At 48.9% G+C, this 23,138-nt stretch overlaps 1 protein-coding gene across 1 annotated transcript; it reads left to right on the top strand.

The window, feature by feature from the left end:
* The first annotated feature begins 8,609 nt into the window (after nt 1-8,609).
* Nucleotides 8,610-16,231, top strand: S1PR2 (sphingosine-1-phosphate receptor 2). Its single transcript, XM_010978347.3, has 2 exons — nt 8,610-8,755; nt 13,692-16,231. The coding sequence occupies exon 2, from the start codon at nt 13,734-13,736 to the stop codon at nt 14,790-14,792; it is 1,059 nt and encodes a 352-aa protein (XP_010976649.2). The 5' UTR covers nt 8,610-8,755; nt 13,692-13,733; the 3' UTR covers nt 14,793-16,231.
* The last annotated feature ends 6,907 nt before the right edge of the window (nt 16,232-23,138 follow it).

A 23,138-nucleotide genomic window follows, 5' to 3' on the forward strand; every position in this document is an offset into this window, starting at 1 on the left:
TGCACTGCCTGCCACACACCCTATTCCGCTCCCAGAATCCATGACCAACACCAGCTGTTTATCTTCTCCAATAACCATCTTGTGGTTTTACAGGCAGATTTACAAGTTTATCCCATGCAAGGGAATTTAGATTTTATGTGAACAACGGAACAGCACTTCGTCACTTTATGATTTATTAAGCACCCACTGTGTACTGCTGGGGCAAATCCAACAAACACCTTTGAGATATTCACAGCCCAGTGGAGAAGGCTGAGAGATCAGAATAGGGGAGAGGAGGTCTACAGGATCTGTTGGGGCCCAGGGGAAGAGCTCCTAACCCATGGGGGCAGGGGTCTCAGGTGACTTCTCTGAAGCTGTAACCTGAGAACTAAGGCTTGTGGGTCCATCAGGAGTGTGTCCAAAGGAGAAAATGTTATCCAGGCTGAAGAAATAGCAATTGCAAAGGCCAGAAGTGAGGATGGAAGGTTGGGGGGGGGCGGGGGGCTGGACCTTCTTGATAGCCACAAGCTTTGTTCATTGACTCATTTATGTTGAACCTACCTCAGGGCCTTTGCATTGTTGTTCCTTCTATCTGGAACATACTTTTCCCATAGCTCTAAATGGCTCGATCCCTCACCTCTTCTTAGAGGCCTGTCCTGACCACCCTATTTAAAATTGCAGAAGTTCAGGGTTTGGGGGCACAGGCCACCCATTCTCCTTGCTTGACCTTGCAATATATCTTCCTCTGCTAATAAATAAATAAATAAATAAATAAATAAATAAATAAATAAATAAATAAAATTGCAATTCCCGCCCTGGCACTTCTGACTCCCTTATCCTGCCTCATATTTTAAATATTTATTTTATAGCATCCTATATAATTTCCTGGTTTGGGTTTTTTCCCCTGCTTTTTGCCCATCTCCCCCATAAGAGTGTAAACTCCCCCTTGGCAGAAGTTTTGCTCTGTCTTGTTCACTGCTGTAGCTCCAGGACCCAGCGTAGTGCCTGTAACACAGGGGGAGCTCAATACACGTTTCTTGAGTGAATTCCTTCATTTATTGCCCTGATGCAGGGGTATTACCAGAAACTGCCCTCTCTTTGTCTCTTGGATCTCAAGATCTCTATCCCCCTGAGGTCACAGGCATGTAAGGTGCCCAGTGAATGATTGTTTACGTAATGGCACTGGAGTCACATATACACAGGTTTGAACCTAGGGACTGCCTCTAATTGTCTGATGTCTCTGAAGTCTCTGGGCTACTGGTTAGCATTTTCAGAGTTCCATTTCTTAACTGGTAAGTGGGACCCAGACAAACCCTCCCCTACCGACCTGTGTTGAGGATGAGTTCCCTTTCCTTCCATCCTCAGTCCCCACGGTCTTTTTTCCCCCCACAGAAGGAGCCTGTAAACACCTGAGTCAGATCATGTCTCCCTTCTGCTCAGAACCCTCCATGCCTCCTGTGTAACTTAGAGCAAAAGCCAAAGTCCTTACTGCAGCCCACAAGGGCCCGAGAACCTGTTCTCACCTCCACCCACTCTCCCCCTCCATCTTTCTGTGGTTTCTGCCTCACCAGACTCCTTTCCAGAACCTGTCAACCTCACACCAGCACCAGCCTCAGGGCCTTTGCACTGGTGGTTCCTTCTGCCTGGACCATTTTCCCCTAAACGTCTGCATAGTTTACTCCCTCACCTCCTTCAGGTCTTGACTCAAATGTCACCTTCTCAGGTGACAATGGATCTAAAATCACAATTCCCTTCCTACCCCACTATCTAATCTGCCTTCCCACCGTCATTGTTTTCAGAACTTTCACCACATTGTAACAGATGACATCATGCTTTTATTTATCCTGCTTCTTGTCTGTCACCCCCACTAGAACATCAGCGCCCGGAGGACAGAGGTCTTCGTTTCTTTCACTGCTGGGCCCCACTGCTAACAAGAAGAAAGGTGCTAGGCACCCAGTAGGTTCTCAATACATAGTAATTGAACAAATGGAATGTGGAGAAAGCAGTTTGCACAGGGCTCCTCCACCGGCATATTGATCATGAGCCTTAAATGAAAGGGAGGTAATGACATTGAGATCCGCACATTGTGAGGCTCAAAGTTTGACTGTTTTGGTCCAAGCCTGGGTGGAGGTCAATGGTCACGATGTCCAGCCCACTTATGTAGATCAAAGGCTCAATTGTAGGTGACCTCTGTCCCCAGGGGCATGGGGTCAGCATCAGCCTTGCAGCCTGGAGAGGATCTCTGAGGGCCATGGGCATGATAGCAATTGGGGAGCACACATTGGAAGCTGGAGGGCCCCCCAACATCTGGCCTTTCCTAGACCCCCATCACTGTGCCAGGATTTTCACAAAGGCCAGAGGTCAAGGCTGGAAAATTGTGGAACTGCCTTTAGACAGGAGATACAGGGTGTGGGTTCACGCTTGATGTGGGGCCTGACCCTCTTGGGGGGAGCTGTCTATAGCACACCCCCATTAACTGCCAAAACATCTGCTGGGTGTTTGTTTGCAGCCCAGTTTGTGGGTAATTGCCAAGCCCCTGAGGAGGAGGAGTCTTCATTGAGGCATCCCCCTCCCCCAGCCCCTAGGGTGAGCCTGATTTGCATAGATGTTTCCATTCCCTTCAGTCCCCTTCAGTTCAGCTGCATGGGGAAGCAGAAAAAAAGGGGCAGAGAGTCAGACCTCCTCAGGGCTTGAACCCCTGGGCAGGACACATGGGATCTCTGAGTCTCAGTTTACTGCTCTGTAAAATGGGGTATAATTGCCCCTTCCTCATATGGTTTGTGTCAGCCTTGAACATGTGTACCCTGAGATCATCCTTTCCCCTGCTTTGCCCCTGCCCCATAGCTAGAGGCTGACCCCTGCATGGAATACTTCCCTTGCCTCCAGCCTCCTGCCCAGATTTAGCCAGTGGAAGGCACTGAGGGTAGACTGGAGGGGAGAAGGATGAGAGAAGCCAGGGTAGTTCCCCTCATCTGCTTCTGGCAGCCTCTCTCACTGGATGTGGCCCCCCTGCTTGTTAATTTCTAAGTCGTCTCACTCCTCCCGCACTTTGGTTTCTCATCTATGTGACCATCCTCTGCATTAAATCCCCTCTGTTTGAGATAGTTCTATTTTCCCAAGTAGACTCTGACTGATGTCTGTTTTAAAATACAATTTAAAAAAAAATTAAGTCTTCCCTTTTCAATGTGCAGTTGGGCAAACATCTACCATCATGTGACCACCAGGACAATGGAGGTAGAGAATGATTCCATCACCCCAAAATTCCCCCCATGCCCTTTTGTAGTCAACCCCACCCTCTGCCCTCAGGCCTGAAAAATCACTGGTTGCTCACTATCCCTGTAGTTTGGCCTTTTTCAGAACATCATAGAAATGGAATCATACAGTACGTAGCCTTTTGTGTCTGCCTTCTTTTCCTCATAATGCATTTGAGATTCATCCATGTTGTTATACATCACTCTATAAAGTTCCTTCCTTTTAGAACTTGAGGTTCCAAATGTTATATTCCTGAGTGGTCTTCCATGTGAGGATGAACGGCAGCTTGGCTATTTATTCCTTAATGGAGATGTTATGAGCTTTTGATGGGATGATATTTACAAAACGCTTAGGACAGTAACTGGCACATTATGTATGTTTCAACTATTGTTATTATGCTGGAGGGAGGCTTGCTGAGAACTGAGCTTTTGGGGCTCCCCTCTCCTCTAACTGCATGTCTCCCTTATCTGGAAGAGAGAGCCCACCCCTCCCAGGCTCAAAGGGCTAAAACTGCATCTGGTGCAGACGTGGCGGGGAGCGGCCTCCACCAGCAGCCTCTCCACCCCATCCCTGAAGCTGAAAGTGGGCCTCAAGCCCGTGGATGGACGAAATGAGGCGGCTGCAGCTTCGCTGCCTGCCAAGATCAGCATCTGGAAAGCTTCTCTGCAGCTGGGCCCCTTCCCCCAGTGCTGGGGTGATGATGAGAAAGTTGGGACCTGTCTCAGACACTTCTCCTCAAGCAGTTCCTCTTGCCAAAACCTGAGAGCTGGGGGTGGGGAGGCAGTGGAGGCCCAGGGAGGATGGAGGACAGTCCGGAGCCTCATTGACTTGGGGGAAATCACAAAATTTGGGGTGAGATGGGATTAGAGGTCAGAGGGTTTCCTTCACCTCTGGATTACGGAGGAGAACATTCTACATCTCGCCAGTGACCGACGTGATCCTGAATGGTAACTACTGCCCTTCTATTTCAAACTGCTGGGGCAGGGATGGGGAGGGGTCACTGCATCAGGACTGGGGCCGGGACTTGGGATGAAAAAGCGGGCAGAGAGCTCTAGTCCACTCCCTGCCACAACCCTGTGCCTCAGTTTCCTTATCTTTAAAATGGGGTGATGAAGAAAAGGCAAAACTATGAGGACAGTAAAAAGCTCAGTGGTTGCCAGTGGTTAAGGAGGAGGGAGGGATGACTAGGCAGAGTTTAGAGGCTAATTTTTAGGGCAGTGAAACAATTAAGATACTATAAGGGTGAGTACATGTCATTACGAATTTGTCCAGACCCACTGAACGTGCAACATCAGAAACTTGGTGTGACAATGATGTGCCAGTGTAGGTTCATCAGTGGTAATAAATATGCCACTCTGGTGGGGGAAGCTGACAATGGGGGAGGCTATGCATGTGGGTGGGGAGGGGGTCTCTGGGCCATCTCTGTACTTTCTGCTCTATTTTGCTGTGAACCGAAAACTGTTCTAAAATACAATGTCTATTAAAAAAAATGGAATGATGGTAATAATAATACCCACCTCCTAGGGTTGTGAGGATTCATAGAGCCACACCCAACACTGTCTGTGTCTGTGAGCGTTAGCCATTACTGTCGGTGGCCCTGTAATTAGTGGAGGCTGGCCCAAGCCTCTTCCTTTTCTTCCTTTCTCTTGCTTGGGAGCTCCCCAAGAAAAGGGCCCCGTTTCCTTCCTCTTCCACTGTTCTCTCACTCAGGGACCCCAACTGAACCCTAGGGTGGGGCTTAGCTTTTGCCTTGACCTCCCAGACCATCCAGGAGTCTAGACCAGTGTTTCCCAGTTCTCCAACCTGTTCCCTCAGCTGAGCCGGCAGAGACCGCATGTTGCCCCAGAAGCGGGAGGTGGTGGGGGAGGAGGTGGAAGTCACTTGTGGGTGTCTGTGTGTCTCTAGGGACATCACCTTTGTCTAGAAGCCACGGCCCCCCTAACAGACAGCCGGATATGTCTGCAGCCTTGATATTACCGTCGCCCCCACGTCCCTGGGGAGATGGCAAACTGCTGAGCCAGCAACGCAAGTTGTGGGGGCCACTTCCTCCCAAGACCTTTCAGGTCCTCACAGAGGGCTAACATTTCCGCTCCGACAGCTCCTCGGTGAAGAGAGGACCCAGTTTTTTCAGGGCTTTGTCTTCTGTGGTTTGAACACCTGGTTTCTAAAGGTTTTATGGCCGCACTTCATTTGGGCAGAGGATTTGGTGCGGTTTTGCTGAAGTCCAAGTGGACCCCGAGATCTGGCCCAGAACTGAGTGGGCACTGAAATCTCATTCAGGAAAAGGAATGAAGTCACTCCGGCTTTCTTATCTTCCCATCAACGGTCTGCTACCCTGAGTTCAAACTGTCTCGTTTCTTCTGTCTCCTTCATCAGACTGTCAGTTTTGGATGGCAGAAACCAACGAGGTATCACCAGAACAGAGCATTATATGAATATATATGCTGCATACATATATATGTAACATTAATATATTGATAATATTCACTTCTTTATGAAAAACTTAAATATGTTTACTCTTAATATAAATTTATTTAATGACGATATGTTGAATAATAACGTAGATATGTAATCAGTGTTATTGTTTATTTATATTATTGGCACTATTCATTACTATGATTACAGGAACAAGCTTACAATTAGAAGTCCAGTGATTTGTTACTTTTTATTTAATTTTTCACATCTTTGTAAAATTTTTGAATTGGTAATATGAGCTAAAAATTTCAAACCGTCCCCCCAAGGGTACACCATAAAGTGTCTGGCCCCCTGTCACCTGTTCCCCCTAACTCAGGTCCCCTCCCTGGGGGTAACCGCTGTGACGATGTCATGTGCCTTCTCTGGGAGATGGCCTGTGAGTCCGCAGGCAAATGTGTGTGTATTTATATGCCCTTATAAATAAATCCAGAAATACAGGCAAGCAAGCAGTGCAAACTGGTCTATCTTGTGCTTTTTTTCACCTTAATAAATTGAAGACAGTTTTACCTCAAGACTCCATTTTTCCTATTTAATAGGCATGTATGGATTGACTTTAGTTTCCTTTTTTGAAGTTTTGCTTTTCAACACTTTATGGAGTATAATATATATACAGAAGAGTGTGCTGAACCCTTCCCCCCACCTTTTTCTTTTATTGGTTGCATTGTCTGGGATTCAAGCATCTGTAATTTTTTTTTTAATTTCAGCTTTTTTGAGGTATCATTGACATGTAAAATTGTAAGACAGTTAAAGTGTACATCACGGTGATTGGATGTACGTATACATTGTGAAAGGATTCTCTCCAGCTAGCTAATTAGCACATCCATCACCTCACATATTTATCATATTTATCTTTTTGTGTGTGTGTGTGGATGTGAGACCATTTCAGGTCTACTCTTTCAGTAAATTTCAATGGTCTGATACACTATTACCAACTACAGTCACCCTGCTGTATATTAGATCTTCAGACCTTATTCATCATATAACGGAAAGTTTGCACCCTTTTACTAATCTCTTCCTACTTACCCCACCTCCCTGCCTCTGGCAACCATTTTTCCTACTGTGTGTTTCTATGAGTTTGATTTTTTTTTAAGATTCCACATATAAGTGATACCATGTGGTATTTGTCTTTTCTCTGTCTGGCTCATTTCACTTGCCACAAGGCCCTCAAGTTTCATCCATATCGTTGAAAAGGACAGGATTTCTTTTTTTATGGCTGGATAATGTTCCATTGTGCACGTGTGTGTGTGTGTGTGTGTGTGTATACACACATATCTCACATTTTCTTTATCTGTTCATCTGTTGACAGACACTTACATTGTTTCCAGACCTTGGCTGCTGTGAATAATGCTACAATAAACATGGGAGTGCAGATATCCTTTTTTGTCATTTTGCTTTTCAATACTCTACTGAAGTATAGTATAAACATAGAAGAGTGCACCTACTTTCTCCCTCATTTTTATTGCACTGTCTGGGTATCAGCAGTCTAAAATTTTAAATCAGTTTATTGTTGAAATAGGGCATGTATGTACTTGTTGTAAAAGTCAAAATTACAAAAGAGGGAAAGCAACCTCCTTCCTCTGACCTGTGCCCTATCTTTCAGTTCCTCTCCCAGGAAATCAGTTTCTATTTTTTTAATTTTGATTTTTTAAATTTTGATTTTTTTAAATTGAAGTATAGTCAGTTACAATGTGTCAATTTTTGGTGTGCAGCATAATGTCCCAATCATGTATATACATATATATATATTCGTTTTCATATTCTTTTTCATTAAAGGTTACTATAAGTTATTGAATATAGTTCCCTGTGCTATACAGAAGAAATTTGTTTTTTTAATCTATTTTTATATTATCAGTTTCTTCTTCCTGCATTATTCTGGATATTCTGAGCACATACAGTAGAACCTCAACTCCACTAAGACAGGGAGTTTTATCTGTTTGGTTTCCTGATGTATCTCCAGCCTTTTAGAATAGCATCTGGTACATAGCAGGTGCTTACTGTATTTGGTAAATAAACAAAGCTGATTATGTATTCATTTTCACAAACAGTACCCTCCTGAACATAAGTTCCATGGAGGTAAGGACTTTCCCCCCCTGTTTTGTTCACTGCTGTGTCCAGTAGGTGCACCAAAAACATTTGTTGAAGGAGTGAGAGTCATGTTGTCTGGTCACTGATTTCACACACTCGCATCAGTAAATGAAGGTGTGTCTTATCTACATAGCCGGGCACACAGAGATGCCCAGGAAAAGTGGAAAGAGGGAAACTAAAGAACTGGATAGAAGATTGGGCCCCAGCTTGAAAGGCAGGACTCAGCCTAGGCCTGCTGGGTGACCACAGTGAGGGCAATCGATGCACAGAGGCAGGGAAGGCTGCTGGGGGCTTCTGGTCTTCTAGGGCAGAGGGACCAGCGCTTGAATTCTGGGGTCTCATCAGGGCAAAATCCAATCCTGTCTTTGAGGCAGGGCGCGACACACAGTAGGAACTTGCTTATTTGTTGGATGAACACACAGTAGGCACTTAATATCTATTTGCTGCTTTTACACTTAGTAGGTGTTTCGTGGCTCCTTGGTAAGTAAATAAAAGGGATTCCATGCGCTCCTCCAATTTCAGGGTCTCAGGTATGGGCCAAGAGTATATCTGCAATTAAAGACAGTTGTTTCAGGTTGAGGCCACCTGGCTAGGAGCGACATGACGTCACGCAGCCCCGTGACGTCATGCTCCGGCCGGTTCTCACGGGTAGGGGCTGGGAGGGGCAGGGCTGGATGGTGGGGGTGCGGACAAAGGGACCCCGCGCGCCTCCCCCGCCGACCCTTGCGGGCGCCCCGCTGGGCCAGCCACATCTGGAATTCATTGCAGCCGCCGCCGGAAAGGGGAGGAGATAGGGCGGGGCAAATGGGGGCTGAGGCAGCGCCTCTCCCGGTCCCCTTCTGTCCCCGGTCCTCTGCCCCGGGACGCAGTGGAGCCCGGCGGGCAGCCCCAGCCGCGGCCGTCCCGGGGACGCAGACGCCAAAGCCCCTCCGGCCAGGGCAAGGACCCGGGCCGGCCTAGCCAGGTGAGCGTGCGTGGCGAGGGGGAGGCAAAAAGGGCGGGCCCTGGTCTCCGGAGGTCGCGGGATCCGAGCTTGGGGAGCCGGCCAGGGGTCCCGGGCGCCCCGGGAGCTCACGCGCCGCCCGTGCTCCTGCTGCACGGAAGGAGTAGTCATCGTGGGCCCTCTCCACGACCCCAGACGGCCCTACTGCCTCGGCCGCGAACCCCCAGACCGAGCTCCCCGCCTTGCCCAGCGGCAGGAAGTTGGCGCGGAGAAGAAGGCGGAATCCGAGAGCTTTTGGCCGGAGACTGGGAGGCAGGACTGCTTGCCCCCGGACCCGGGGTTTGGGGAGTGTGTGGGGGGGAGGGGAGGAAGCCCCTCTTTGCTGACTCCGGCTGGTAGAGGGCGAAAAGTGCTGCGCGGCACCGAACCTCCCAGCCAAGGGGCGGGGCCCCGGAGGAGGGCAGTTGCCCACCTCCTGCACGTCTGGTCCTCTGCCTCAGTTTCTCCGAGTAGTTCGTCTTTTCCAGTCCCATCGCGGGGTCGTGGCTTTGTTTTGGAAGGAAGGTGAACCCGACCGCGTGGCTCCGCCGCCTCTTCTTTCCCCTGGGGCTCGGGGATGGCGCGTGGGTGCGGGCGCGCGTGGCCCCGCATGGTCCTGGGCCCAGCCGTGCATGGGAACCTCGCCCCTTCTCTGGCACGAGTTGACTCACCCGGGGATTTCCATCCCCTTTCCCGACTCTGCCCCAGTCACACTCTCCAGGCGCCACGCGCTAAGCCCACGGTCCCCTGCGTGGCGCGACACGGGTGCGGTATTCGCGGTGCAGATGCTGCTGGGATCTCTCCCCACCTCTCCCCAGTCCTCTGGGAATATCGAAGCGGGGCCCTAGCGGGACGCAGAGGAGTCTCCCACCCCTACTTGGCGATGTGGGGGTCCCGCGCGTGTGGCTGTCGCGAGGGAGAGGAGGCGCGGCCCTAGAGGCAGCGAGTGTGGATACCGCGCATTCCACCGCCAGATAAGGAGGCCGAGGCTGCGGCCCGAGGGCGGGGCGGGTCCTGCTGCCGTCTCCACGGAGATGCGCGGGGCTTCGCCTGGTGGCTGGGCCTGCCAGCTGACCAGAGGCGTCTTTTGCTGTTATTTGAGCCTGGGCTGAATTTAGGAGCCTCCACTCTCTGGGGTCCACTGGGGCCTTGTTTGCCCGTTCATTCATTCATCTATCCATCCATCCTACACGTTTTCTTTTTCTTTCGTTTCTTTCTTTTTTTTTTGAATTGACGTATAGTCGGTTACAATGTCTCAATCTCTGGTGTACAGCACAGTGTCCCAGTCATGCATATACATACATATATTCGTTTTCATATTCTTTTTCATTAAAAGTTTTAACAAGATACCGAACATACTGAACCCTGTGCTATACAGAAGAAATTTGTTTTTTTATCTATTTTTATATATAGTAGTTAGTATTTGCAAATCTCCAGCTGCCAAATTTACCCCCCCTCCACGTTATTCTGAGTGCTTTCTGTATGCCAGGCATCTCTCTAGGGACTCAAAAAAAGACTTAGTTGCTGGCCTCTGTCAGTCACTTTCTACCATGGAAGCAGACAGAAAACAAGAAATACAATCATAATGTCTGAAATTGGCAAGTGCTGTGAATATAATAAAAGATGCTGTGATAGAAAGGACCTGAGGAAGGCAGCTAGGGTAGCCTGGTGGTCAGAGGAGACCCCTTTGAGCAAGTGATTTCCAAACTGAAACCTGAAACATGGGACAGTCATTCCAGGATTTGTGGGAAGGGCATGCCAGGTGGAGAATCAGAAGAGGCAAAAGCTCTGAGGTAGAAATGGGGATGACATAGCCGAGGCCAGTGTGATTGGAGTAGAGTGACCCTGGGGGAGAGTGGGAGGAGGTGAGGTGGGCAGGGGCCAGGCCATTTTGGGCAGTGGGGAGCCATGGAAGAATTTGGAGCTGAGGAGTGGCATATTGGCATTGTACATTATAAGGCTCTCCCTGGCTGCTGCGTGTAGGGGACAACTGTAAGGGACAACTGAAGGGAAACTAAGCCTAGGGTGCTGCCCTAGGGCAAGAGGCCGGGGGACAGAGAGCACTTAGGGGAACAGTAACCACAGGACCTGCCTCAGTGGAACTTGAAGGAGGGGCTCCTAAAAGTCACTAAGGCTTCCCCCTGCCTTCCTCTCTCCTACTCTCTGCCTAAACAGTCTTGGTCTGTCTCGCTTCTCTTCCCTCCAACTTCTGTCACTTGTCCCTCGTGCTCCCTTTCAGGCCTGGCCATTCCTCAGTTCTGAGCCCAGTGACCTCTTACAGAACCTCTGGGAGGGAGGTAGGACTGCCTTTGCTGGAAGTGAACAGGAGACAGGCACTGTGTCAGCCAGGCCTGGGAGCCTGACACCAGAGGGGAAGCAGGCAAGGCCTGTATTTGCCAGGGGGTGGCTATTCTGCCAGCTCCAACCTCTGGACCCTGCTTCCTCTTTCTGGGAAGCCTGAATCTGCCTTAAGCAAGGTCCTAGTGGAGAAGATGAGAAGAGACAGGCATTGTGGGCATCAGTTTCTCCCTCTCTAACTAGCAGAGCTGCTCCTCCTTCTGAGGCTGCCCAAAGTGAAGGTCTTCCCCCCAGGGAAGAAGACAGACTTTTTTGGTCAGTCCCTGGGATTCGAGGGCTGAAACCATTTATTTCTCTAGGAAGTGCCCATAAATCTTTCTCTTGGCCGCCAGACTGGAGAGGGGTCTAAGGGGCGGGGGGGGGGGGGGGGGAGCGGCAGCCATGCGACACACCCTGCGCTTCTCCCAGCAAGGGTGCTTCCCAGACCTGCAATGGGTCCTTGATTCTCAATTATGATCCCCAGGAGGGGCCCAGTAGGCCAGGGCAGCCTGGGGGCATCTGGTTGGGGTGATCCAGCGGTCAGGCCGTGGTTCGAACTCTCCCCAGGGACATCCACACAGCCTTAACAATGTCCTTGGAAAGAAGTGAGTTCCAACAGCCTGTAAAAGACCAGATCAGTAAGGCTAGCCGTAGAGCGCCCCCAACTGGGCCAATCAAATGTCGAGGATCGAAAGCTCAGGCCAATAGGCGAATTGCTCAATGCCCTGGGATTGAAAATGATCCAATCAGGACGCGGACAGTTTGTAGCCCGACGGCCAGTCTGGTAAGGCCGAGGCCTGGGCCAAACCGGTTGCAGCGGGCAGAGGGCATTGGGGCACCCAGGGCCCCGTCCGGCAGGGGAACAAGGGGCCTCTGTGTGGCGATCTGGGCGGGGCGGCTGTCTCTGGGGATGCGCACAAGCCCTTCTCTGTTCCCAAACTAGGACGGATGTCCCTTCGCCCAGGGGGAGCAGCTGCCTCTATCAGGCCAGGGGCCAGGGCGCCCCTCCAAGGGGGCGTCTGGGATGGAGATGGTTAGGCTACCCTGGAAGCCCCTCGTCACTCCCAGGCTCACTGGGAACCGGCCTAACCAGACTTTTCTGGAACAGTGCTCCTGGTGTGCACGTGGTCCTTGCCAGGCGTGTTTCCAGGGACCTGGGGAAGGCTCCCCTTGTGCCCTCGTAAAGGCAGACACTGCACTGGTTCCTCCGAGACCCCAGCCCCGACCCGCCCGCCTCCCAAACTGAGGGGAGGCCATGATGTCTGTCTCTCACCCTCTCTGCCCACGCGGTTTTTCTTGCCCTTCCCCCCACGGCTCAGTTTTCCTTGAGAGGGGGGTGACTCAGGCTTTCATGGAAGCAAATACGGTTCCCCCTCCCCGCGGGGCTGCACGCCCCCTCACTGCTCACATGACCTCACACAGCTGCCCCATCCTCCCAGCAGCCAGGACCTCCCAGATGGTCTCCTGTGGCTCCCCCATTCCCATCACCCCCTCCCAGCCTTCCCCACACCGGATGTGCCTGGGGAGCAAGGACTCCACCCTGTTTGTTCCAAGGGCCTCACATCTGGATTTCATCCTGGCCGGGGAGGGGGGTTGCCAGCGCCCTGCCCACCCAACTAGGACCCTCTGTCCCAGGGCAGGGATGGATGGTGCTGATGAGAACAGGCTGCTGGGAATCTTGCCCGGCTAACATTTCCCAAGAGATTGGGCAGAGGGTACCTAGTCCCAAGCCGTGTGTATGGCAGGAAGAGGGGAGCTAATATTAGCTAATATTAATTGAGTGCTTGCTCTGTGCTAAGTGTGCCTCATGCATCATTCAACAGGATTTTCCCATCACCCCTATGAAGTGAGCTTTCTTCTCCCCATTGCACAGGTGAGGCTGTTGAGGCCGAGAGACCAAGTGTCTAATGACTTGGCCCAAGGTCCCACAGCATGTCAGAGGTGGAGTGGGGCTGAACCCTGTATTGCCTGCAAGGTCTATGTCCTTAAAGATGACGTGACCTCTGTGATGCTCAAACCTCAGGTCCGCCCTGATGTCTCCCCAAGACCTTATCTTGGGAACACCTATGGCCTCAAGGCTTAGACACAGCCTGAAATTCAGGGCAGTAGGTGGTAATGAACAGGGGATGGTACTATCAGCGGCAAGCATCTTGCTGACCCAGGTTGGCAGGCAGCATGAGGCCCGAGGCTCCAGTGTATTCGAGAAAAGAGACAGGCCCTCCAGGTCCTGACCAAGACTCCCTCGCTGGGTAGGTGGGTAAGGCTTCCGGAAATCCACTTTTGTTTCTCATGCTCTTTGCGGGGAGCTTCTGTTCCTCTGAAAGACAGTGTAGCCTAGAGGATATAGAGGCATTGGAGCGGGTCTCTGAGGCTCTGCCACTTTACTAGCATTGAGGCTTTGGGAAAGTAAATTAACCTCTCTGGGGTTCCCCTTTGTAAAGCAGAGACGATGATAATTCTGACCACGTGGCCACTCAGCAAGGAGTGACAGGGCTGAGACTAGAACCACAGCCATCCAGAGTCAGGCCAGGCAGCAGCCACAGCACTGACCTGTCTGTCTGTCTGTCTTTTCTCTCTGCAGCTTTGACAGCCCCATGGCCCCAGCTGGCCACTGAGCCCCACCATGGGCAACCTGTACTCAGAGTACCTAAGCCCCAGCAAGGTTCGGGAACACTATAATCACACCAAGGAGACGCTGGACACGCGGGAGACGCCCTCCCGCCAGGTGGCCTCAGCCCTCATCATCATCCTCTGCTGCGCCATCGTGGTGGAGAACCTGCTGGTACTCATCGCAGTCGCGCGCAACAGCAAGTTCCACTCGGCCATGTACCTGTTCCTGGGCAACCTGGCTGCCTCAGACCTGCTGGCGGGTGCGGCCTTCATCGCCAATACCTTGCTCTCTGGCCGTTTCACGTTCGGGCTGACACCTGTGCAGTGGTTTGCCCGTGAGGGCTCGGCCTTCATCACGCTCTCTGCCTCTGTCTTCAGCCTCCTGGCCATAGCCATCGAGCGGCACGTGGCCATTGCCAAGGTCAAGCCCTACGGCAGCGACAAGAGCTGCCGCATGCTGCTGCTCATCGCGGCCTCGTGGCTCATCTCGCTGGTTCTCGGCGGGCTGCCCATCCTGGGCTGGAATTGCCTGGGCCACCTGGAGGCTTGCTCCACCGTTCTGCCGCTCTACGCCAAGCCCTACGTGCTCTGCGTGGTAAGCATCTTCTCTGTCATCTTACTGGCCATTGTAGCTCTGTACATCCGCATCTACTGTGTGGTGCGCTCCAGCCAGGCTGATGTGGCTGGCCCGCAGACGCTGGCCCTGCTCAAGACAGTCACCTTCGTGCTAGGTGTCTTCATTGTCTGCTGGCTGCCCGCCTTTAGCATCCTCCTCCTGGACTATGCCTGTCCTGTCCGGGCCTGCCCTATCCTCTACAAGGCCCACTACTTCTTTGCCTTCGCCACCCTCAACTCGCTGCTCAACCCTGTCATCTACACGTGGCGCAGCCGGGACCTGCGGCGGGAGGTGTTACGGCCGCTGCAGTGCTGGCACCGGGCGGCAGGGGTGCAGGGACGGCGGGACGGGACCCCGGGCCACCGCCTCCTGCCCCTCCGCAGCTCCAGCTCACTGGAGAGGGGCATGCACATGCCCACATCGCCCACATCTCTGGAGGGCAACACGGTGGTCTGAGGGGCAAGTGGGCCAACAACCAGGCCACAGCAAAGGGCTCTGTGGAGAAGCGCCAGGTGACCTGGGAGAGAGACTTGGGGCTGCCAAGCAAGATGCCCCCATTCCAGAGACTTGGGTGATGTTGAAGATATTTCACATCTGGGACGGCCGACTGAGGCACTGACCAGTTGGATGGCAGAGCTGTGGCAGGGGCCTGGAGGCCAGCACAGTGGCCGGCGTGACCTCCTCGGAACTGGATCATGAGGACAAGGCGGGAGGCTGGGGGGTCCTGGAAAGGGCCCAGGTGACAGCAGACAGGTGCTCAAGAGGAGCACAGCACAGGAGCAATTTACAACCTGGTACAAAGGATTTCAGCATTTCACAACTGTCTGATCTTCTGCCCTGTGCCAGAGTCACCTCTCAGACTTCACCCCACCTTGCCACCTTCTGGCAACCTCAGGCAACTTCCCTGGAACCACTGTCCTCAGGGGCTGGAGGCCTCCTCTCTGACTGTTCTGGGTAGCCCCGCCTAGCGGTTCCTGGGCACAAATCCACAGCTTCCCTAAATTTCACCAGCTGCCACTTTGGCAACTTCTTCCCTTTCTTCCCATTCTGCTAGATGCCAGGAAACCACATAGGGGTGGGAGGCTAAACCCCATTCTCAGACCTCATTGGCCAGTTGCACTATTTGGGGCACAGAGGGATCGCCAAGGGCTGGAAAAACTGGTCTGGGGGCCTGAGGAGGGCTCTGGGCCTCCCGGTGGGGCAGGGTGGAACTTGAGAAAGTTCTGGAGGAGCTGTTGGTACAGGACCCTCTACCTCCCCCCCAAAAAACAAGCACCCCCAAGCTAACTCCCACCTCCAGCCCCAGCCAAGGTACCAGATCTCCTAAGGCAGGGCAGCCTTGAGCCCGCTGTGCCTCCTTTCCAATTGTATTGAACAGAGCACGGGGGTGAGGATGCCAAGGACAACTGGGGGATGCTCTCTTTTAACCTGCTCCAGAAGGACTTTGCTAAATTCTGTGGATAGATGGAAGGGACATTGCGGTACAAATGTATATTTATGTGTGTCAGTGTCTGTTCATGTCTGTGTGTGTGTGTGTGTGTGTGTGTGTGTGTGTGTGTGTGTGTGTTCCCCTCTCCTCACCATGTTTCCCCAGAATGGATGCTTTTTTTGTCTCCTCGTGTCTGTGTTGAAGCTGCCAAAGAGGGGTCTGGCCCTGGACAGACCCCTTTGTGATTGCTGGCTTAACTCCCCGCTTGAGAGCTGAAGTGCAGCTCACCTTGGGGAGGAAAAACCTCATGCCTCAAAGTGATTTCTTGTGACTGCAAAGGCTGGGGGAGGGGGTCTTTGGGGGACAAGGAGCCACTTGAGGGCTTGTCTCCCCTCATACAGCTCCCCGGATGCCCCTCATGCCCGAGACCCAGGCCCAGGCCAATAAACGGTTCAACTTCTTTTTCTGGTGGTTGTCTTTTTAGGCTTAAGGTGGCCGTTCCCCAAGGAGCACCCCTGGCTGGGGGTGGATGGAACAGGAGAGGGTGGCTGCTAGCCAGACAGCTCATCCTTTGCCACCCTTCCTGTTCCGTGCCCTCATCCCCAGCCCTGCCAGAGCCAAGGTTGCAGTGGCTTCTGAGAAAATGGTAAATGCCAATTTCTCCCTAGGGTAATTGTCTGGCCCCTCCCAGGGATTAATTAGGCCCAGGGACTCCCTGCTTTCCTTCTTAGAGAGAACCTGACAGGTGGTGGGGACCCCCTTCTTCGTTCCAAGAACACGTCCCTCCCAGGGAGCTGGAGAGATGGTCTTGGGAAACACAGGCCCAGATATCCCTCTAAAGCTCAGGATTCCCCAAAGGAATGGCCGGACTTCATCACGCACTTTTCAGGCTTGAAGACAAACAGGAGGTGGGAATTTTTAGAAACTTCTTTTACGGAGATGTGGGTTCAGAGAAGTTAAGTGAGCTGCTCAGGGCCACACAGCCAGTTGGGGCAGTGCCTATTCAGCTTTGAACTCAGGCAGGCTGACTCTTGATCCCACCAGCTCCACCACTGAGCCAGAGAAAGGATCCTCACCCACCTCTTTGCCTTGGAAGGAGTGGCCAGCCCCACCGGGAACCAGGAGATGCCCAGCTGGGATGCAGCTAACAGGTGGGTCCCTAGCTCAGCTCTAGGGTAACACTCCCTCCTTTGCCCACAGTCACAGGACCCAGTGGCTCCTTTGAAGATAGATCTGGAGCTTTGATGGGGAACCCAGGCCCTCAAGCTGACACTCCACCCAACAAAGCCAGGGCAGCCAGTGGGAGAGAAGGAGTGGGGCAGACAGCAGCCCAGGGCTGACGCCTGCACCCCACATCGGAATTTCCCTTCCTCCAGCAGTTCAGAGACAACCTCTGTTTGGAAATCTGAGCCCTGAGCTGGGGTTAGGAGGAGGAAGAGGTACAGGCCAGGCCAGGCCAGAGTCAACAAATTTCTCCCAAATACCCACGTGCTTCCTTCACCTCCTCCTTCAGGCCTCTGCTCAAACGCCACCTCCTCAGAGAATCCTGCCCTGACTACCTTCTTCCCTCTCTCTAGCTCCTCACCTGCTTATCACCTAGCAGTGCAATATAGATTGATTTATATCTCCCCTAATTAAAATACAAGCACAAGGTAGGACAGCATCTTATTCACCACTGTCTCTGGCATCTTTCATCATACTCAGCATGTTCCCACTGAAGGGCCTTTGCACGTGCTGTTCCCTCTGCCTGGAGTGATCTTCCTCCAGACATCTTTGTGATTCTCCTCCTTCAGGTCTGTATACAAATATCACACCCTGGGTGAGGCCTCTGGTTATGCCCTGCAGGCGTTAAAAAAAATTCTCCCTCTTTCCCTAGCTACATGCAACACATTTTGTTTCTTTATCTTGTTTGTTTTCTATTTCCCCCTTAAGAATGTCAGCCCCATGACAGCAGAGGTTTTTGTCTGTCTTATTCCCTCCTCGGCCCCAGGGCTCAGAACAGCGGCCGGCCGTCATGAAGGAGGTGCTCAATAAATGCCGAAAGAAAGTCAAAGCAAATGAGAGTATTAAGTGCTGTGAAGAGAATAAAATAGAGAAAGCAACAGTTTTGGGGTTCTGTGGTCTGCAGAGAAGGCAGTATTATTGGCACTCTGACAAGGAAGGAAACCGAGGCACAGAGAGATCAAGTTAACATGCCCAAGGTTGTGTAGTATGTGAGTGAAAGGGGCCTGGATTTGAACCCGGGCAATCCTTGACTGAAGGCTGCAATCACATCTGATCCTTTCCTAGTCTGAAGAGCTACTTTGCTAATATCTCTCAAACCTCGGAGCCTAGAGTGGAATAGCCCAACCTGTAGGGATGTGAGATGGCTTTCCCCTCTTTTTTCCCTGCAGAGGTGGTTGGCTATTAGGGAGCATCAGAATCACCTGAAAGAACCTGTTGAAATGCCACAGTGATGCTGACTGAGTAGGTCTCCACTGACCTTAGCAATGCGTATTTTTTGCCAAGCCCCAATGATGTTAGAAAAAAATCTTTTTTTTTAATTAAAAAGAAAACCCCTCTCTTCTGTTTTTTTTGGGGGTAATTAGGTTTGTTTATTTATTTAGTTACTTATTTATTAAGTTCTTTCTTAAAATTAAAAAAGTTTTTCTGACATATAGTCGGTTTACAATGTTGTGTTAATTTCTGGTGTTGTTTATTTATTTATTATTATTGTTTGTTAATGGAGGTTCTGGAGATTGAACCCAGGACCTCATGCATGCCAAGCATGTGCACTATCACTGACTTGTATACCTTCCTCACTGAAAAGAATCATGGGACCATCTGCTGAGAAACGTTCTAGACTCCATAATCTAGAGCAACGCTGTCTAGTAGAACTTTCTGTGGCCATTTAGCGTGTTAAAGGTGGCGAGTGTGAAGCTGAATTTTAACTTTAACTTAAATGTAGGGGAAGGATTTACTTCAGTGGTAGAGTGTCTGCTTAGCATGCATGAGGTCCTGGGTTCAATCCCTAGTACCTCCATTAAAAAGATAAAAATAAATTAAATAAATAAGCCAAATTACCTCCCCCCAGAAAACTAAATAAATAGATGTGAATAGCCGCTTGTGGCTATTAGCTACAGTACTGGCAGCACAATTCTAGATTCCATATACCTGGTTTCTGCAGCCTCTGGGCAGCTGAACTCTCTCAGCATTTTACCACCATTTCAGCAAAAATTCATGTCTTACCATTACTGTGATTGTGAATGACATTATAGCTTCCACATATCATTTCATGATTTTTGAATATTTCTTTTAATAATGATATCAAGATCAGGCTCAGCTGCTGATGACAAAATGCGATATTAGTAACTTAGAGATATTGATTTCTTTCTTATACATAAGGATTTCAGGGGAAATTTGTCCTGGGTAAGAAGGATGGATGCCCACTTACTAGCAGTCCAGGCTCCTGTCTGCCTTTCTATCTGACTACCTATCTATCTATTCATATATACATCTACCTGAATACTCCTTGTATTTCCCAAGGACAAGGCATTCTCTTATATCCCCTCAGTAAAGTTATCAAAATCAGCAAATCTACAAACCTTAATCAGCCTTCACCAATTGTCTTATTACCCACCTTTATAGCAGAAAATCCCAGCTCACTTGTTGCATTCAGTTTTCTTTTTAGTTTCCTTCAATTGGAACAATTTCTGAACCTTTCTTTGTCTTCTGGGACTTTGACGTTTTGGAAAAATGTAGGTCAGTAATTTGGTAGGATGTCCTTCAACGTGGGTTTGCCTGATGTTTCCTCCCAATTAAGATTCAGGTTATGCATCTTTGGCAGAAATAATGACAGAAGTGTGTGTCTTTCTCAATTAGTTCCATTACTAGCAATGTTGTCTTTGATCACTTGGAGGTATCTGCCAAGTTTCTCCACTTGAAAGTAACTATTTCCTCCTTTGAAATTAACTATCTTGTGGGGAGGTACTTTGAGACTCTGTGGGTATTCTGTTCCTCATCAAACTTTTACTCATTTAGCATCCATTTGTCTGAATCAACTATTACTCACTGGGTATTTTTAGGAAAATCAGGGGATATCACACTGTTTCATTTGTAAATACTCCACTTTTCATCTTAAAAAGAAAGCAACACTTTTTTTTAACTTAACCACAATGATCATACTTATCAAAAGTATCAATCTGTTAAAATTTCCCCGTCTCGGCTTTCTTTTTTTTTAATTGAAGTATCGTTGATTTACAATGTTTTGTTAGTTTCAGGTGTCAGTTTTCTTTTCCGATGTGTTACTTGCTTGAGTCAGAATCCAAATGAGGTCTTCATATGGCATTTTGTTAATGAATCTCTGAAGTACTATTTAACAAGTTTGTTTAACCTGGTTAAATTCATTGGTTAACCAGGATAAACCTATTCAACCTTGTTTAACAAGATTTCCTTCTCCCTATTTCCTTTCCTTTCCTTTCCTTTCTTTTTATTTAATTCATTTGTTTAAGGAGCCAGGTTATTTGCCCTCCAGGGTTTCCCATAGTTTAAAATTGGCTGATGGCATCCCTCTATGTCATTTAACATGTTCCTTTGTCCCCAAATTCCAGATTGATATTTTGGGCTTCAATTCTTTGTAGGTGGTGCTGGAAACTTTCACCAGGAGGACATGATGTCTGGCTATCTCTCTTTTACTGATGACTAAGACGGATCAAGGGGTTCACATGCCATCAGCTGGGTCCTGCCTTTGTCAGTTCCCTATCCAACTGTCCCCTAATGGTTTGATCATCCATGGACTGTTGCCTGGACCTATCATTTCATTAGCCATCTTCAAAGGGTTTCTAATCTATCTCCCCATCCTCACATTCTGGCCATTTTTCTCATTTGTCTACAAAGCAAATGTACTGCCCCAAATTCAGGGATCCGACATCCACCTAAATGTCTCATCCAGGAATAGTTAAATCTGTCACAAAAGAGAAATGAAGTTGTGTGGGTGTGACTCATTGCCAGTGGCATCTGTGGTGTAAGTTTTAATAGCACATACTCTAAAACAAAAAATCAGATTTGAATCTCAAACCCAACACCTGACAACACAAGTAGACTTTTGGCAAACCACCTGACTGTTCTCAGCATGTTTCATCATCTGTAAAATGGTATGTTAATAATCCCAACCTTGAATACACAATGGTACTGACACTTTGGGAAACAGTTTGGCAGTTTCTTAGAAAAGCAAGCATAAACTTACTATGCGACCCAGAAATTTGACTCCAGGTATCTACCCAAGAGAAATGAGCACCTATGTCCACACAGAGACGTGTGTGTGAATGCTCATAACGGCATTTTTCACAATAGTCCCAAAGTGCAAACAATTCAAATGTCCATCAGCTGATGAATGGCTAAGCAAAATATGGTTCTTCCATACAGTGGAATATAGCGCAGCAGTTAAAAAGAACAAAATACTGATACACGTAATAACATGATGAAACTCAAAACAAATATGCTAGGTGAAAGAAGTCAGATGCAAAATATCACAAATTGCATGGTCCATTACATGTCATGTCCATAAGAGGCAAACCTACAGAGACAGAAAATAGAGTCGTGGTTGCCTGGGGTTGGAGGCAGGAATGGGATTAAATGTAAACAGGTATGAGGATTCTTATTGGAGTGATGGAAATCTTCTAAAACTGGATTGTGATGATAGTTGCACAACTTGGCAAATTTTCTAAAAAACATTGATTTTTATGCTTAACATGGATGAAAATTTTGTGGCATATCAATTTTACTTCAATAAGTTTATTAAAAAAGAATTCCAAGGTGGGGGGGTGGTGTATAGCTCAGTGGTAGAGTACATACTTAGCATACACAAGGTCCTGGGTTCACTCCCCAGTACCTCCATCAAAATAACTAAATAAACCTAATTACCTCACCCCCAAAAAACCCCAAAACAAAATAAACCCCACAAACAAAACAAATAAATAAAATATTTTTTTAAAAAAGAATTCCAACCTCTCAAAATACATATTGAACATTCTGTTCTATCTTCAGAGATCTTACATTCTAGTCAGGGAGACAGATCATAAAAGTAAATATATAATACACTGTTAGGAAGTTTCCATTATGTAAAACAGTACGGAGGTTCCTCAAGATTAAAAATAAAACTATCATATGATCCAGAAACCCCACTTCTAGGTCCATATCCAAAGGAACTGCAACGAGTATCTTGACAAGGTATCAGCACTTTCATGTTTATTGCAGCATTATTCGCAGTAGTCAAGATATGGAAACAACCTAAGTGTCCATCAATGGAAGAATGAATAAAGAAAACATGATGCACATGTACACATATACACACAGGGAATATCATTCAGCCATAAAGAAGGAAATCCTGCCATTTGCAACAGTATGGATGAACTTAGAGAACGTTATGATAAATGAAATAAACCAGTTGCAGAAAGACAAATACTGTATGATCTCATTTACACATGAAATCTTAAAAAGTTGAACTCACGGAAGCAGAGAATAGAAGGGTGGTTGCCTGGGACTGGGGGAAGAGGGAAACGAGGAGATTTTGGCTAAAGGGTTCAGACTTTCAATTATGAGATTAATAAATTCCAAGGATCTAATATACAGCATGGTGATTGTAGTTAATAATATTGTACAGTATAGCCAGAGTTTGCTAAGACAGTTCTAACTACACACAAAAAATGGTAACTAAGCGAGGTGATGGTTGTGTTAATTAGCTTGATTGTGGTAATCACTTCACAGTGCTTACCTATATCACATCATCATGATGTCCACTTTAGCTTTCCTTTTTTTTAATTAAAAAAATTTTGGAGGGGGAGGAGGTAATTAAGTTTATTTATTTATTTTTAAGTGGCATTACTGGGGATTGAACCCAGGACCTCGTGAATGCTAAGCATGCACTGTACCACTGAGCTATACTTACACCCATCCCAACAATGTTCACTTTAAATGTATGCAATTTTTATTTGTCAACTATACCTCAAGAAAACTGGGGGAAAATACTTAAACTTTCACAAGTTGGGAGTGTGTGAAAAAAAAAAAATACAGCTACCTGAGCCCTATCGGGGCCCAGAGAATCTAGCTCTAGGGCCTAGGAGTCTGCATTTTCACTCCACATCCCTCCTGATGCAACCCATCCATGACTTACAGTTTTCAAAGTGCTGATGTGGGGCTGGCTATAGGCTGCAAGACATTGCCCAGAGGAAATACAGCTGGGACAAGGCCACTGCTTTGTCATGTCCATATTGCTAAATCAGTCCTTCTCATCGAGGTTGATTCCATGCCCCCAGGGGACATTTGGCAATGTCTGCAGACATTTTTGGTTGTCCTGACTAGGGGTGGGAGTGCTGCTGGTGCTAGCGGGTAGAGGT

The sequence above is a fragment of the Camelus dromedarius genome, chromosome 27 (assembly GCF_036321535.1).
Source record: "Camelus dromedarius isolate mCamDro1 chromosome 27, mCamDro1.pat, whole genome shotgun sequence".
NCBI classification, from domain to species: domain Eukaryota; kingdom Metazoa; phylum Chordata; class Mammalia; order Artiodactyla; family Camelidae; genus Camelus; species Camelus dromedarius.